This window comes from Carcharodon carcharias, chromosome 20, assembly GCF_017639515.1.
Source record: "Carcharodon carcharias isolate sCarCar2 chromosome 20, sCarCar2.pri, whole genome shotgun sequence".
Classification (NCBI taxonomy): domain Eukaryota; kingdom Metazoa; phylum Chordata; class Chondrichthyes; order Lamniformes; family Lamnidae; genus Carcharodon; species Carcharodon carcharias.
In genome coordinates this window covers 32,635,067-32,653,094 of record NC_054486.1, presented here as the reverse complement: position 1 = coordinate 32,653,094, position 18,028 = coordinate 32,635,067, and the positions used below count along the sequence as shown (strand labels likewise).

The 18,028-nt window shown below is 45.2% G+C and overlaps 1 protein-coding gene across 1 annotated transcript in view; it reads left to right on the top strand.

Annotated features, from left to right (window-relative positions):
- Positions 1 to 18,028, top strand: part of sptbn5 (spectrin, beta, non-erythrocytic 5) — a 283,694-nt gene that overhangs the window by 183,389 nt on the left and 82,277 nt on the right. Inside the window, exons 44-48 of the mRNA XM_041214166.1 lie at positions 9,159 to 9,280; positions 10,509 to 10,671; positions 12,096 to 12,284; positions 13,326 to 13,403; positions 15,730 to 15,902. Coding sequence (XP_041070100.1) covers positions 9,159 to 9,280; positions 10,509 to 10,671; positions 12,096 to 12,284; positions 13,326 to 13,403; positions 15,730 to 15,902 — 725 coding nt within the window. The remainder of the gene's footprint in view (positions 1 to 9,158; positions 9,281 to 10,508; positions 10,672 to 12,095; positions 12,285 to 13,325; positions 13,404 to 15,729; positions 15,903 to 18,028) is intronic.

Below are 18,028 nucleotides of genomic sequence, written 5' to 3'. Positions count from 1 at the left end.
ATTTAAGAGTCAACCACATTACTGTGGGTTTGGAGTCACATGTGGCCAGACCAGGTAAGGACAGCAGATTTCCTTCCTTAAAGGACACTAGTGAACCAGATGGGTTTTTTATAATCATGGTTTCATGGCCATCATTAGACTTTTAATTCCAGAATTTTATTGAATTAAAATTCCACCATCTGCCATGGTGGGATTCGAACCCGGATCCCCAGAGCATTGCCCTCGTTAAGATGGCATCCATGACCTCATGAATGCATTTGTGGGTTGAGGCTTGTGAAATCCCACAAAGGTCACCTGTGGAACACTGAAAGGAGCCACTGGCATAGAAATTCAGTGCCATGACCACTGGCAGTGGATGCCCTCCATGTTCCCATGGTGCCAATTAATGTAGTAGCTGGCAGGTGTGACCAACTAGTTCCCTAGACATGTGCAGTCTTCGGTGACACTGGTTCTCTGTCATCTGCAGGAATGAATGGCGGCGTCTATAGACCCTGGGTGTCGCTAGGCACTGACCAGTGACGGCTCACTATGGCTCTTCATTGGTGTGTGCAGGAGCCCCAGCTGTCCCTTCTTCCTGCGGTTACTGTTCCTGCCTCTGCGCAGCCAGGAGCCTCAATTGCTCTCCTCTCCATCATCTTCGCTCTCTGTAGGCCATCAGGCATACAGCTAGTTCACCAGGCTCCATGATCCTGATGTACTCCTCCAGCAGGATGAAAGAGAGAGACATGTGGATTAGCATGTGTATACTGAGAACCTGTCCTGCTTATGTGTGAAGGCCCCTTAAAGCTTCCTACAGAATGCTGGCCACCACTTGGATGGCCAGAGATTAGTGCACTGCATGGCTGCCTGAAACCCCACCCACCTCTGCCCCATTCTACCTGACCGATTGGCGGCAGATTTGCCCATTGGACTGCATGCTGCGCTCTCAGCTCAGGTGCAGGCATTCTCCTAACATGCTGCAAGGCTGCACTGTTAGCTTGAACCATGGGGGAGACAGGTCCAAACTAGGATGCTGACATTGCAAGGGGCTATGTGCACCTCCAACAGTGACTGCTCCATGGCCAGCTTTTGCAAGGAGATTGTACAGTCACCCAACTGTTCTGCAGTGCACTAAAATGCTCATGAATTTGCAGTCTGTGGCAGGAATGGGGGTGAAAAGGCTGTGGAGCACTTGGTGACACTTTGATGCGTCTGCATAGCTTGAGTGAACAGATAAGTTAGAACAAAAACAGAATTACCTGGAAAAACTCAGCAGGTCTGGCAGCATCGGCGGAGAAGAAAAGAGTTGACGTTTCGAGTCCTCATGACCCTTTGACAGAACTTGAGTTCGAGTCCAAGAAAGAGTTGAAATATAAGCTGGTTTAAGGTGTGTGTGTGGGGGGGTGGAGAGATAGGGGGGGGTGTGGTTGTAGGGACAAACAAGCAGTGATAGAAGCAGATCATCAAAAGATGTCAACGACAATAGTACAATAGAACACATAGGTGTTAAAGTTGGTGATATTATCTAAACGAATGTGCTAATTAAGAATGGATGGTAGGGCACTCAAGGTATAGCTCTAGTGCGGGTTTTTTTTTTAAATAATGGAAATAGGTGGGAAAAGGAAAATCTTTATAATTTATTGGAAAAAAAAAGGAAGGGGGAAAACAGAAAGGGGGTGGGGATGGGGGAGGGAGCTCACGACCTAAAGTTGTTGAATTCAATATTCAGTCCGGAAGGCTGTAAAATGCCTAGTCGGAAGATGAGGTGTTGTTCCTCCAGTTTGTGTTGGGCTTCACTGGAACAATGCAGCAAGCCAAGGACAGACATGTGGGCAAGAGAGCAGGGTGGAGTGTTAAAATGGCAAGCGACAGGGAGGTTTGGGTCATTCTTGCGGACAGACCGCAGGTGTTCTGCAAAGCGGTCGCCCAGTTTACGTTTGGTCTCTCCAATGTAGGGGAGACCACATTGGGAGCAATGAATGCAGTAGACTAAGTTGGGGGAAATGCAAGTGAAATGCTGCTTCACTTGAAAGGAGTGTTTGGGTCCTTGGATGGTGAGGAGAGAGGAAGTGAAGGGGCAGGTGTTGCATCTTTTGCGTGGGCATGGGGTGGTGCCATAGGAGGGGGTTGAGGAGTAGGGGGTGATGGAGGAGTGGACCAGGGTGTCCCGGAGGGAGCGATCCCTACGGAATGCCGATAAGGGGGGTGAAGGGAAGATGTGTTTGGTGGTGGCATCATGCTGGATAAGTTAGAAGCCTGACTCCAAAGCATATCAATTTGGCTGTGCCTGAACTGTCTCAGCTGCAGAGGAATGGTCACTTTATATAAGGTGTCCCTAATGCATAGCCACTTCACTCACCCACCCTACCCCCCACCCCGAATGCTTGTGCACTATATTCAACAGCAGGGCTGCCCTTGCCCCACCCCCCAAAGTCACCTCAACTGCAAGGCAGCCCTTGATCCCCCATCCCTCCAACTCCCATCAAGCTTGAAGTCCAACAGGCAACCTTGGCAAGCGCTGCACATTGTTGTTGTGTACTCACATCTGAGTTCCCCTCAAAGTGCAGCCTGCCAAGTACATGCCTTTTACATGCTGTTGTGAAACACATTGGCAGGAGAGGGACAATTCCGGTGGGCTGGCCTAATAATGATATGTGGATGTATTACGATGAGGTTCCTGACATCTGATGGCAAGAAACGCAGCCCGCCATCTGTGGGCTGAGCGGATGATTGCGAACTGATTTCACGCTGCTGTGAAACCAATCGCATCACGTTGTCTGCTCGCGCCACTGAACCCGCCCAACGCTGGCAGGCTTGGAAAATCCCAGCCACTATCTTCCCCTAACAAAGCTGTGCTAACTATACCTGATAGTTAGCTGATGCCTTTCTAAGTGACAGTTTATCCTGTCTCTCAGAATTGATTCCAATAATTTCCCTGCCACCAACGTCTGGCTAACTGGTCTATAATTTTCTGGCCTATCCCTCACACCCTTTTTAAATAATGGTACAAAAGTTTGTAGACCTCCAATCCTCTGGTACGTCACTTGTATCAAGTGAGGATTGGAAAATGATCCTCAGAGCATCCACTATTTCCTCCATGGCTTCCTTTAACATCCTGGGAAACAATCCATCCAGCTCTGATGATTTATCTACCTTCAAGCATGTCAGTCCCTCCAGTACCTTGTCTCTCACTCTGCTTATTGTGTCTAATTTTTCACACTCCTTTTTAACTAGAATGTCTGCATCATCCCTCTCCTTAGTGAAAACAGAGACAAGTACTCATTGGGAACACTGCCCACATCTTCAGCACCTACGCACAAGTTACCATGTACACTTCTGACAGGTCCTACCCTTTCCTGAATTATCCTCTTGCTCTTAATGAACTGGTAAAACATCTTTGGCTTTTCTTTGATTTTACATGCCAATATTTTTTCATATCCCCTCTTTGCTTTCCTAATTTCTTTTCTTACTTGACCCCTGTACTTTCTATACTCCTCTAGGCTTTCTACAGAATTAAGCTTTTTGTGACTGTCATAAGCTTTCTTTTTCTGCTTTGTCTAACCCTGTATGCTCTGGATAACCAGGGGCTCTAGATTTGGCAGTACCACCTTTTTATGTGGAGGCATGTCTAAACTGTCCCCATAGAATCTTGCTTTTGAATGTCTCCCAATGATTTGACACTGTTTTCCCTTTTAGCAGCTGTATCCAGCCCACTTTTGCCAGTTCACTTCTCAGCTTTGTAAAATTTCCCCCAATTTAGAATTTTTACTCCTGTTTTATCTTTGTCCTTTTCCATAGTGATGATAAATCTAACTGTATTATGGTCACTATCTCCAAAATGGTCTCCCACTGCTACTTCATCCACTTGCCCAGTTTCATTTCCTAATCTAGTTTTACAGCCCTTCTCATTGGGCTTGTTACATGCTAGCCGTAAAAGTCCTCTTGAATGCAGTGCAAGAATTTTGTGCCCACTATGCCCTTCACATTGTTCATATCCCAGTTGATATTAGGGTGGTTGAAGTCCCCAACTATTACTGCCCTAGTGTTTCTTCACTCAGAAATTTGCCTACATATTTGCTCTTCTAACTCCCTTCCACTATTTGGGAGTCTGTAGTACACTCCTGGCAGTGTGGCTGCCCCTTTTCATTTCTGAACTCAATCTTCTTCAAATATCGTCCTAGGACATTTTACCTTGAGAGGGAAGACTGGGCTTGGGTTTAATGTTTCATCCAAAAGACAGCACCTCCAACAGTGCAACCTTCCCTCTCTACTGGAATGGAACCTTAGCCTAGGTTAAAAGCTCAAGTTGCAGGAGTGTGACTTGAATACAACTTTCTGATTGGGAGGCGAGAGTTACCATTGAGCCACAGTTAATACTTCTATTAGGGAGCCTCAGCTAATGGAAGCACAGATTGAAAATGAAGGATTGGGGTATTGTGTGCAGTGCAAGGTCATATTGGTTGGGGCTGCCAATGGCTAAGATTTCCTACCAAAGAGAAAAGCCAAAAAGCTTCCTTTTCAACGTCAGAAGGCCCACTACAATGTTTGTAACACAAAGTTTCTGCTTGAATCTGCACCCATCCTCTTTTCTTGGGATCCCCCTTTTGCTGACCACCCCTGGTCAAGAGGCAGGTGAGCAGCCTCTGGACTTCCTTTGGTGCTACTCAACAGTTCAGATGAGTATGTCAGGGAAGCGAGGGGGAACTTCTGTGTGATCTTCCTTCCAATGCTTCCTTCCTTGGTCTGTGATCTCTGCATTACCACAGTGGGATCATCTGAGACAATAAACTGGTCAATCGTAGGATGGGGCCCCTGCCCCATGTCCACATGCTCCGCCCTGTCTTGTGCTACACTGTGGAGTTCAGGCCTCGCCATCAGATCCCAACTATCTAGCCTTTGGCCCTCTGTTCACTGTGACATTTCTGTAACTGCCAATCTGCTTAGCCACACCCTCTCCTCTGCCTTTGATGCCCTAATCACCTTTCACTCTCTCTCAGCCTGGCTGTTTACCCCTGGTACAGCCTCATCTCCACTCCCTTAAGTCTAAAGGACATAGGCATGAATAGATATGGCGGACAACAGATTAAACCATTCACCGCCATATCTGGCTGGACCCCACAAAATACTATCTGATCCTGTTCTGGTCTGCTAAAGCTGCTCACTATTTCAGGATCATCCAGGAAGGCAAAAATTGCACCTGGCTTCTTCTTTCTACTGCAAACCACCTCCGGAAATCCTTCTCCCTGGCCTCCTCCTTTACCCCTTCCCTCCAACAACAAAGATGAGGAGTTCATGAACTTTTCTTTGCCACTAATAACGAGACCATCTGATCAGTTGCCTCTGCCATGATCCTCTCTTTCGTTACCCCATAGGGGCAGACTTCCTCTAATATTCTCCCATGCTCTAACCCAAAGCCGCATCTTTTTCTAGTTTCCCTCCTATCTCCCTTCAGGCCCTCTTTAAGCTCATCTTGTCCATGAGACCTACCTCCTGCTTTCTCAACCCTATTCTCACTCAACTAGGTAGTCAGTAGCCACAGTAGTCAATGGTCACTTCACCCTCCTGTCCCCATGTTTACTGATATTAACAGTTCTCTCTCTTCAGGTACTGCCCCTTTCTCCTTCAAAACTTCCATCAGCACCCCTCTCCTCAAAAATCCAGCCCTTTTTTGTTGTGCTTGGCCTAATCATTTCAATGCGCAATACCTTTAAAAACAGGACAACTTATGAAAGATCTTCCAGGCTGCTACACACCCTGCACATGTGTACATGTGCACCTCAGAGGGCCCATGACCCCTCTGTCTTTACAAATTATCGTGCTCTCCAACTTCTCTTTCCTCTTCAAAGTCCATGAATGCCTCCTAAATCTGTGCCCATTTTCCCAGAGCTCCATGTTTGAATCCTTCCACCCCTAAATTATTACCAGAACAACAAGTATCAAAGTCATAAATTACATCCTATGTGACTGTGACAAAGGTAAATTATCCCTCCTCATCCGTCTTGACCTATCTGCAACCTTTGACATGGCTGACCACACCATCCTCCTGCAGTGCCCCTCCACTGTCATCCAGCTGGATGGGACTGCTCTCACCTGTATCTACTCTTATCTGTCTAATTGTAACCAGAGCATCACTTGCAATGGCTCCTCTTTCCAGTACCACAGCACTTGTGTCTTCCAAGGATCTATCCTTGGCCCCATCCTATTTCTCACTCATATGCTGCCCCTCAGCAACATCATCCGAAAACACAGTGTCAATTTCTACATGTATTCAGATGATGCCCAGCTCGATATCATCTTTGCCTCTGTCAACCCTTCCACTGTCTCTAAATTATCAGACTGCTTATCTAAAGTGCAGTACTGCATAAATAGAAATTTCCTCCAAATAAATATTGGGAAGACTGAAGCAATTGTGTTCAGTCCCTGCTATGAACTCTGCTCCCCAGTCACTAACTTTATTCTTCTCCCTGGTAACTGTCAGGCTGAACCATACTTTTTGCAACCTTGGTGTCGTATTTGACCCCAAGACGACCTTACAATCCGCAGTGTTACTAGGAACTGCCTATTTCCACCTCTTTAACATCTCCACCCCTGCCTCAATTCAGCTGCTGCTGAAACCTTCATTCATGTCTTTATTACCTCCAACTTGACTATTTCAACACACCCTGGCTGACTATGTAGAAACAGAAAATGCTGGAAAAACTCAGTAAGTCTGACAGCATCTGTGGAGAGAGAAACAGCGTTAACATTTCGAGTCCACATGATTCTTCTTCAGAGCTAAAGAGAAGTAGAAATGAGATGGAATTTATACTGTTTAAGCGGGATGGAGCAGGTGAAGCTGGATAGAAGGTCAGCAATAGGTGACGGCTAAGGGGAGATTGACAAAGATGTCATGGACACAAGACAAAGGGAATGTTAATGGTAGTGGTGAGGGCTAAAGAAGGTGCTGATAGTAGCATAAAGGTAGTACAGCAGAATATGTGAATAGCAGAACAAGGGACTCCATGAAAGAACAACATAGAACAGGTGGCCCTTTTGGGGGCTAGGTGGGGAGAGGGGGCAGTGGTTGGGGAAAAATGATAGAAAAAGGGATTAAGAAAGGGATAAACAATTAATAAATGAATAAAAATAAAATAAGTAAATGAACAATAAAAAATACACTTTAGAAAAAGGTTTAAAAAATGGGGTGAAGATAGAGGAGAGAGTTAATGGTCAGTCTGAAGTTGTTGAATTCAGTGTTCAGTCCGGAAGGCTGTAAAGTGCTTAATTGGAAAATGAGGTGCTGTTCCTCCAGTTTGCATTGGGCTTCACTGAAACATTGCAGCAAGCCAAGGACAGACATGTGGGCATGAGAGCAGGATGGTGTGTCGAAACAGCAAGCAACAGGAAGGTCTGGGTCATGTTTGCGGACACACCAAAGGTGTTCCGCAAAGCGGCCACCCAGTCTGCGTTTGGTCTCCCCAATTGGGAGACCACATTGAGAGCAGCGAATGCAGTTGACCAAATTGAAGGAGGTGCAAGTGAAGTGCTGTTTCACCTGAAAGGAGTGTTTGGGCCCTTGGATGGTGAGGAGGGAGGAGTTAAAGGGGCAGGTGTTGCACCTTCTGTGATTGCACGGGAAGGTGCCGTGGGAAGGAGTTGAGGTGTTGGGGTGGTGGAGGAGTGGACCAGGGTGTCCCGGAGGGAACAGTCCCTACGGAATGCTAACTGGGGGGATGAGAGGAAGATGTGTTTGGTGGTGGCATCATGCTGGAGCTGGCGGAAATGGCTGAGGATGATCCTTTGAATGCGGAGGCTGGTGGGGTGAAAAGTGAGGACAAGGGAAACCTATGATGGTTCTGGGAGGCAGAGGAAGGTGTGAGGCCAGAAGCGTGGGAGATGGGTCAGACATGGTTGAGGTCCCTGTCTACCACAGTGGCAGGGAGACATCGGTTAAGGAAGAAGGAAGACATGTCAGAAGCGCCGTTTTGGAAAGTGGCATCATCGGAACAGATGTGACGAAGGTGAAGGAACTGAGAGAATGGGATGGAGTCCTTACAGGAAGTAGGGTGTGAGGAGCTGTTGTTAGGATAGCTGTGGGAGTCAGTGGGCTTGGAATAAATATTGGTGGACAGCCTGTCACCATAAATGGTCAAGGAAGGGAAGTGTCAGAGATGGACTATGTGAAGGTGATAGAGGGGTGGAAATTGGAAACAAAATTGATAAATTTTTCCGGGTCCAGACAAGAGCATGAAGTGGCACAGACACAGTCATCGATGTACCAAAAAAAGAGTTGTGGGAGGGGACCTAAGTAAGGCTGGAACAAGGAACATTCCACAAGCCCCATAAACAGATAGGCACAACTGGGACTCATACGGATACCCATAGACACACCTTCTATTTGGAAGAAGTGAGACAAGTTAAAGGAGAAATTGTTCAGTGAGCGAACAAGTTAAGCCAGACAGAGGAGAGTGTGCTGGATGGGGATTGTTAGGGCCTCTGTTCAATGAAGAAGCAGAGAGCCCTCAGTCATATGGACTTGAAACATTAATTCTGTTTTTCTCTCTACAGGTGCTGTCAGACCTGCTGAGTTTTTCCAGCATTTTCTGTTTTTATTTCAGATTTCCAGCATCTGCAATATTTTGCTTTTATCTTCTGTAAATGTGAGGTCCTCCAAAGCTTCACTGCCCATGTCCAAATGCTCATCAAGCCCCTTTCACCCATTGGCCCTGTGTTCACTGACTTACATGGTTCCCAGTTAAGTAATGCCTTGATGTTATTACTCTGAAATCTTTCCATCCCTGTCTAACTCTGTTCCCTTCAGCTTTGCACCCTTCTGGGATCTCTGCATTTCTCCAATGCTGGCCCCTTGAGCAGCCCTGATTTTAATCACTCCACCATTGTTGGTTGAGCCTTCAGCTGCCAAAGACCTAAGGTCTGGAATTCATTTCTTTAGCCTGTCCTCCTCTTTTCCTCTCTGTCCTTTAAGATGCTTGTAAAAACTTACTTCTTTGGCCAAGCTTTCGGTCACCTGTCCTTATATCTAATTTTTTGACTCAATGTCAAATTTTGTTTGATAATGTCCTGTGGTGCGTCTGAGAGACCTTATTACTTTAAAGGTGCTATATAAATACAAGTTGCTGTTGTTGTTGTTGTTGGGATTGTATAAGCTTTCACATTGTTAGGTTGTTTATCTGTAACAGGCATTGGAAGTTAAAGCCCGGCAATTCAACAAGTACCAATCCTCAATATGTGATAAGCTCAGCCTGAAGCAAGGAGAGATGCAGGAGAGCTGGCTTCAGCTGCAGAAGGAAGCCAAACTGCGGTGAGTAAAATCTCTTTTGATACACAATCTAAAAGGACACAAGAAAGAAAGGACTTGCATTTCTGCAGCACATTCCACAATCTCTAGGGTTTTACAGTCAATGAAGTATTTTCGAAGAACAGCTATATGATAAATTACCAGATAATCTATTTTTTTGATGTTGATTCAGGGGTTAATATTGGCCAGGGTACAGGGGAGAACTCCTTGCTCTTCTTCATAATGGTATCAACATGATCTTTTACATCCACCTGAGAGAGCAGACAGGACATCAATTAACTGTCTCACCTGAAAAGTGCTATCTCCGACACTACAACACTCCATTACTACTGCACTGGAGTGTCAGCTGAGTTTACTTGCTCAGGCCTGAAGCTGGACTTGAACCTGCAACCTTCTGACTCAGCGGCAACACTGTTACCACTGAGCCACAATTGACAGGCAAAAGGCAATGTTGGAAATTAGAGGCCAATAAGCCTCGTGCCTTTTGCAGGTAAAGTATTAAAGGCATCCTGAGAGAGAGGGTAATGCAAGGCTTTAGATCCTGTGCTCTAGAGGACGAGTCCAAACTTAGGAAAGCAGGGCACAGGAAGCAATCTTCTGAGAGGATTGAACATCAGGGAAAACAAAGAGAGGCTGTAAATGGAGCTGGGACCACTTAGCCAGGGGTCATTAAGGGAATATCCCAGGGACCAGTGCTACTCATTGTGAGTTCATTTGAGGCTGCGGCAGAAACAGAGCAGCCTGAGTTTACAGATGGCAACAAATGGGAGTGCAGTCAAATTTGATAAGAGGGCAGGCAATCCAAATGTTAAGGGATCTGGATGGGTTGGGAAGGTAGGTGTGGTGACAAAAGGCGTTTAATGTGGAAAAATGCAAGGCAATGATATTAGGGAATGAAAATAAACAGTGGGAATATAACTGGCTCCAACCAACTGGCCAAATTTTAGGAGAGGGGTCTAGGAGTTTAGATGGAGAGCTTGGTGAAACCGAGAGTGTAGTGTGTAGCAGCAGTGGAATGTACAGTCAGAGTGATAGACCACAAATCTAAAAGGTTACTCTCTTTATTGCAATCTCAGTTACAGCTATAGTTTCACTGTCAGTCACTATCCCAGGTACAGTCTCAACCTCATGTGGATAAAGTGTGAAGAGTTGTGTTTTCAAGTTGGTGCATTGAGTTTTCTATTATTTCTTGATTTAGTTGTTGACTTTGGTTCATTTCTCATTTCTGCAGAAGGGAGAAGCTGGAAGCCTCATACCAGCTGCAGAAGTTCAATAGGACTGTTCGGGAGCTGATGGACTGGGCACAGTGGATGAAAACACTGATGGGAAAGGGGAGCCTGCCCAAGAGTAAGCAAGAGGCAGAGAGCATGATAGAGGAGCACCAAGAGAGAAAGGCAAGGACAAATCCTGGGATCTGATCAAACAATCTCAATGTACCATGCTGGGCACAGCTAGGATGTAACAAAACCCTGATGGCTGCAGCTCAGGAATATCTGGACTCGGTTAGGTTTAGTTCCTTTAAGATCAACATTTTGTGTTTCATTAGCTCCTGATTCTATTGTGCTGTATACATTTCTTCTTTAAGCCAGTTGAAAAACGATAGGTACAGAAAAATGTTTTCAGCAGTTTCTGTTTTTATCCCAATAAATGTAATCTGCAGTGCAAGAGTTGTGAAAAACCTTGTGAATGACAGGATGCTCTCAATTACTGTCACTGTCAGGATGATATGCAGATGGATGGTAGCATGGTGGTAATGTTACTAAACTAGAGGCCTGAACTAATCCAGAGACATGAGTTCAAATCTCATCATGGCACCTGGAGGAATCTACAATAGAATGTGAGTCTTGTTAGTAACCATCATGAAACTACTGGATTGTTGCAAAAACCCATCTGAATGCCCTTGAGGGGGGAAATCTGCTGTCCTTAGATCTGGCCTACATGTAATTCTAGATCCACACCAATATGATTGACAATTAAATACCCTCTGAAATGTCCTAGCAAGCCACTCATTTGAAAATAGCTCACCATCACCTGCTTAAGGGCAATCAGGGATGAGCAATAAATGCTGACTTGCCAATGATGTTCACATCCAAAATTGAATAAAAAGAATTGTGGAGAAACATTAAGTATTGGGATGCATAGCCAGAAATAAGGGTGGGAATCTACAGAGGATCTGTGCCTGGTTCTTGTGACCTAATTTCAAACAGTTGATTAGCTGCAGAGAAGCACAACAAGAATGATCCAAAATGTAAAGGGCATGAGCTTTGAGGACAGATTAGAGGAGATGAAATAGTGGTGTAACAGTGATACAACCCAGCCTGTGAGGGAATCTGAATTTCCATTCAGACATAACTGTTGTTTAAATTGTGTTTCCATCATGAACGGTGGTAATCTGGCTCTTATGTGTTCACTTCATGGGATGTAAGGAAGGGGGTGGGAATGTTCAGAGTGACATACATAAAGATTACAGAAGTTGCTGACATTGTGTGTATGTGTGTGTGTGTCTGTGTGTGTGTGTCTGTCTGTGCACACAACTCTGTGTGTCGGGACCTCACTCTATGCATGTGTGTTTCTCTGTGTGGACATCTGTGTGTCTGTGTCTCCATGTGTGGCCATCTGTATATTTCTTTTTACGGGGCTTTGTCTGTGTCTCTCTGGTTGTGGGAGTTGTCTGTGTGTATTTGTGCCTTTGTCTTTTTCTGTGGGTGTGTGTGTGTGTGGGTATTTTTCTGCCTCTCTGTGTGCCTATTTTTCTGTCTGTACGTTTGTGTGTGTGTGTGTGTGTGTGTGTGTGTGTGTGTCTTTGTTTATTTCTTAGACTGAGATTCAGGCCAGAGTGGAGCGTTTCAATGCTATCAGGAATGTTGGTGTTGAACTGGTGGCTGCAGGACACTATGCATCTCCGGACATCAGGCAAGCCCTTGTCAAGGTGGAAGAAACCTGGACCACTCTGAATGAGGCTTGGGCGGAGCGTAGCACCAGGCTGGCAGAAGCCAGTGATCTGCAGGTACAGGCGGGCAAGGGTACACACCATGTTCCTACTATTAAATTATTAATGAGAGTGCCGATTTGACAAAACATTCCTCAGTTACCTACTGGGAATTAAAAATAAATGTTACTACATGCGATATAAACAGCCAAGATTCCTGATAGGTATGATGGAACTTGAGGTTACTCAGATAATACTCCTGTCACAGACGGCTGGAGTATACTATACAGCAGGAACCTAAGTCAGATAACAGGCCCTATGGCAAGTGAGTTGTTTAGAAGTGCTCATCTGCAGGTCCTCACAGAGGACCTGGAAATGTGCAAAGCACAACAAGTAGCCCACTGGAGTTTTCATAAGCAACCTCCAAGGAGCGGTTTTAAAAAAGGCAATGCAGTTCCCATTGTCAAACCCAGAATGAGGATTGTGAATTGAGGGTTTCAAACCCATGCTCCATGTGGGCATTAAGCCATAGGTCTGAAGACAGTTCGCAGGTTTGTTGTTAATGCAGGTACTGAAGATGCTGTACACTGTCTCAGTTTGATATGGTTCTCTGTGAACAGTGTGACAATCTGCCTTCTCTGAGAGGAAACTGTGGTGAGGATATTGCTGCTGTAACTCAGTGTACTAAGTCCCCCCCAAAGAGCATTGTGATTGGCCTTCTCAAAATGTCTGCTGCTGGTACAATTTTCTCACACTTCAGTTAGTGCTTTGAATCAGCTGAGCTTCTGACTGTCTGGATCTGGCTTCACACTCAGTTCTGGACTTTTTACTCCCAGTCTTCACTGTGTATGTATAGGAGGGTGTCAAAGGTCAAATGCTTGGCCAAAGTAGCCAGTGGTGCAACCTCCTCTGTTCAGCACAACAGCACTGGCTTCCTGGGAGTGAGTAAAGTGTCTGATCTGGTCAAGAATTTCTGAAGATGTGTGGTACAATGTGACTGGGGGATGGGAGGGTGTGAGAACAAGTTCAAAATCTAAATAGTGCATTTGAGCTGCTGTCTAACTGCTGCCAACATGTTCCTGGATTGTTTGTGATGTGGTGAAACCCTGTGTGTTGCAGATATTCTATGGCTACATGGAGCAGAGTGAGAGCTGGCTGAGCAATAAAGAGGCATTCCTGGCCAATGAAGACAAGGGGGTAGGTTTCTCGCCAATAAATAGCCACTTCATGGGATTGGAGATCACAGCCCAACGCATAGTAAAGGAATGGAAAGGCAGTTTGGTATAGCTGAACAGACAGTCTTCAATATGCTAATTGTTCCTTACAAATTTGTGCTCATCAATATCATGAGTGGGTTTGACGATTTAACATGGATAGTTTGGCACTTGGGCTAAGACTTATTCACAGTCAAATTGAATCAAACCTGCACTGGAGGTGGTGATGTAGTGAATTAGTAATGCAGAAACCAAGGGTAATGCTCTGGGGACCAGGGTTTGAATCCCACCATGGCGGATAGTGAAATTTGAATTCAATAAAAATCTGGAATTTAAAAAGTCTAATGGTGACCATGAAACCATTGTCATTAAAACCCATCTGGTTCACTAATGCCTTTTAGGGAAGGAAATCTGCTGCCCTTGCCAGTTCTGGCCTACATGTGACTACAGAACTGCAGCAATGTGATTGACTCTTAAATGGCCTAGAAGGCCACTTCAGTTGTATCAAACTGCTAAAAAGCTCAAAAGGAATGGAATTGGATGGATCACCCGGCATCCACCTAGGTACCTGAAATGACAACATCAAAGTCATTCTTATTAATGTCTGGGGACTTGAAGAAACAGGTGAAGACAATGGATACTGCAAAGGCTATGGGCCCTGACAATATTCTGGCAATACTACTGAAGACTTGTGCTCCAGAACCTGCCAAGCCCTAGCCAAGCTGTTCCAATACAGCTACCACATTGGCATCGACCCGGCAATATGGAAAATTGCCCAGATATGTCCTGTATACAAAAAGCAGGACAAATCCAACTCGGCCAATTACTGCCCCATCAGTCTCCTCTTGATCATCAGTAAAGTAATGGAAAGGATCATCAACAGTGCTATCAAGTGGCACTTGCTTAGCAATAACCTGCTCACTGACGCTCAGTTTGGGTTCTGCCAGGGCCACTCAACTTCTGACCTCATTACAGCCTTGGTTCAAACATGGACAAAAAAGCTGAACTCCAAAGGTGCGATAAGAGTGACTGTCCCTTGACGTCAAAGCAGCATTTGACAGAGTGTGGCATCAAAGAGCCCTAGCAAAACAGGAGTCAATGGGATTCAGGGGGGGAAAACTCTCCACTGGTTGAAATCAAATCTAGCACAGAGAAAGATGGTTGTGGTTGTTGGAGGTCAATCATCTCAGTTCCAGGACATCACTGCAGGAGTTCCTCAGGGTAGTGTCCTAGGCCCAACCATCTTCAGCTGCTTCATCAATTACCTTCCTTCCATCATCAGGTTAGAAGTGTTCACTGATGATTGCACAATATTCAGCACCATTTGCGACTCCTCAGAGACTGAAGCAGTCCAAGTCCAAATACAGCAAGACCTGGACAATATCCAGGCAAGGAACATTCATGTGACACAAGTGCCAAGCAATCACCAAGAAGAGAGAACCCAAGAATCGCTCCTTGACTTTCAATGGCATTACCATCGCTGAATCCCCAGTATCAACATCCTGCGGGTTAAATTGACCAGAAACTGAACTGCACCAGCTATATAAATACTGTGGCTACAAGAGCAGGTCAAAGGCTAGGAATCCTGCAGTGAGTAACTCACCTTCTGACTCCCCAAAGCCTGTCCACCATTTACAAGACACAAGTTAGGAATGTGATGGAATACTCTCCACTTGTCTGGATGAGTGCAGCTCCAAAAACACTTGAGAAGCTTGCCACCATCCTGGACAAAGCAACCTGCTTGATTGGCACCCCATCCACAAACATTCACTCCCTCCACTACCGACACACAATGGCAGTATTCCATCTGCAAGATGCACTGCAGGAACTCACCCAGCCTCCTTAGACAGCACCTTCACAATTGCTACCATCTAGAAGGACAAGGGCAGTAGACACATGGGAACACTAGCACCTGGAAGTTCCCCTCCAAGTTACATACCATCCTGACTTGGAAATATATCACTGTTATTTCACTGTCACTGGGTCAAAACCCTGGAACTCCCTCCCTAGTAGCACTGTGGGTGTACCTACACTACATGTACTACAGTCGTTCAAGAAGGCAACTCATCACCTTCTCAAGGGCAATTAGCGATGGGCAATAAATGCTGGCCCAGACAGTGATGCCCACATCTCATGAATGAATTTTTAAAAAACAGGTTTTATGGAGCCCTCTCCAGCCTGCAAAGAAAGAATTTGAAATTAACCCCAAAGTGAAAGCACAGTGCCCTCAATTAAGTCCATGATTTTCTTTAATGTTCTGAAAGTCTGTTTTAATAATACTGTGAGTTGTCTTCATTGTCCTATTCCAGGATTCCCTGCCGAATGTGGAGAACTTGCAGCAAAAACATGAACAGTTTGAGAAAATGGTGGAAGCTCAGCTAGAAAAGGTGAAGGTGATGGAGAGGTTCACACTGCAGCTGAAACAGAACAAGCACTCGGACTGTGCACAGATAACCCTCAAGTGCCAAGCAGTTCTACACAGGTATCCTGTAGCATTGCATTGTATATAAAGATTCTGTGAAGAACCTTCTATAGCTTATTGAGATGTAGCTATGCTAAATACATCACTGCATGTGTTACTGAACCTCTCAAACTAGACAGGTCCAAAGGACAATCCCCCCCTCTTTGCTGAGTTAACTGATCTCATTCAGTCACTGTGATTGGCCTCCTTGTATGTGTCCAGGAATGGTGTGCAAAAGGTCAACTGGAATCCCTCTTCCTATTATTACAGAATGGCACACTATTCTGGTCCTGCCATTATTACATTCTGCTTTCCACTCCTAATGCCACCATTAGCACCTCCTTCAGCCAGTACCACCACCATTAACACCCCTTTGACCTTTTGTGACATCTTTTGCAATCTCTCCTTTGCCTCCACCTATTGCTGGCCTTCTATCCAGCTTCACCTGTTCCAGCCCTCTTAAACAGTATATATTTCACCAGATTTCTACTTCTCTTTAGCTCTGAAGAAGAGTCATATGGACTCAAAACATTAACTCTGTCTTTCTCTGAACACAGTTACCCCAGATGTGGCCTAAGCAGAAAGGAACATAATACTCTAGATGTGGTCTCACCAGAGCATTATACAACTGTAGCATAATTTCTACTTCTTTATATTCCAGCCCTCTTGATATTTCGTTAGCCTTTTAAATTATTTTTTGTGGCTGTCCACTACCTTTTGTTGATTTCTCTACAAGGACCTCTTAATATACCTGTTCCTTCATAGTTCACAGATTCCCACCTTTTAGAAAATACTGTGATTTATCTTTGTCCCAATGTGGATGATCTCACACTACCCCGTTTTAAATTTCATCTGCCACAGTTTTTTCCACTCACTTAACCTATTAATGTCCCTTTGCAAATTTCTGTTCCCATCTACATTATTTACTGTACCATCTAACTTAGGAAATACTGCTCTCTATTACTTCATCCAAGCCATCTATAAATATAATGAAAAGTTGAGGTCCTGGTACAGAATCCTGGGGTATATTACTAGTCACATCCTGGCAATTAGAGTACATACCCATTATCCCGAGTCTCTGGTTTCCACCACCTAAACAATTCATTACCGATGACAATGGGTGTGTCCAATTCCATGTGCTTTCATTTTTTTCTCCAGTCTCTTAAACTGTAACTGGTAGGAAAGAAGCCTACAGAATCTTTCCTCTGGAGGTTAAATGTGTTGGGTAGAGTTCCTGATGGGAGTGTGTTGCAACAGTTTGTATGGCCTCTCCTTGTTCCATTCTCACAACATTTTGATCAATTGTTATGTGTTAGACTGCCGACACTTTCCGTGTACTCACGCCCTCTAGTATAAGGGTCTGGTATATACAGTTTTAATGTGGGACTGAGTACAGTACTGCCCACACAGTGATGGTAAGAAAGCACATGACCCTGAATTAGGGTCAGTGTGGTGTTAGCCAGAGACGTGTTAAGATCCAGGCATGGGCCGGGACATTCCCTGAAATTAGCAAAGTCCGATATCAGACGGGGAAATCAGCATCAGGTCCACCAACTGCAATACTGGAATTTCATCCTGTATCATGTGGAACATTGTGAAAAAAAATCAAAGGCTCAGGTTTTACATTGGATTGCTGGCAGGGCAGCCTCAGAGTTGGCCAGCCCCACCATGACCTCAGAGCTTCAGGGCACCATATTTAAAAGAGCCATCCCTGTACAAAGCTAGCACTTTCCAAGGGATAAGAAGCTGCTGAGGACAAATGGCTGCATAAGTTAGGAAAAGTGCAGCCCCCAAATTTAGCAGCACCAACTAGACGCAGTGGAGGCCCACTGCAATGTCCTCTACCTGCTGTGGACGAAGACCTGCGAGCACCATCACCAATCCAACATGAGAGGTGGTGGCAGTGGTGGTCAGTGCTGATGCACTCCAAAAGAGAACAGCCACCCAGTGCAGAAAGAGGATGAATGATCCCCTCCATTCCACCAGGGTAAATCATTCCTCTCATCACTCTCAACTCACACACTCACAAAGTCATCACACAACCACAGAGCCTTCACTCATTGCCGACTTGCTTCTCACTCTCTTGCACACACCTTCATCTACCCTGTGGGTTGTGTCCTCATCCCATCCATGGTACCACTCACCAC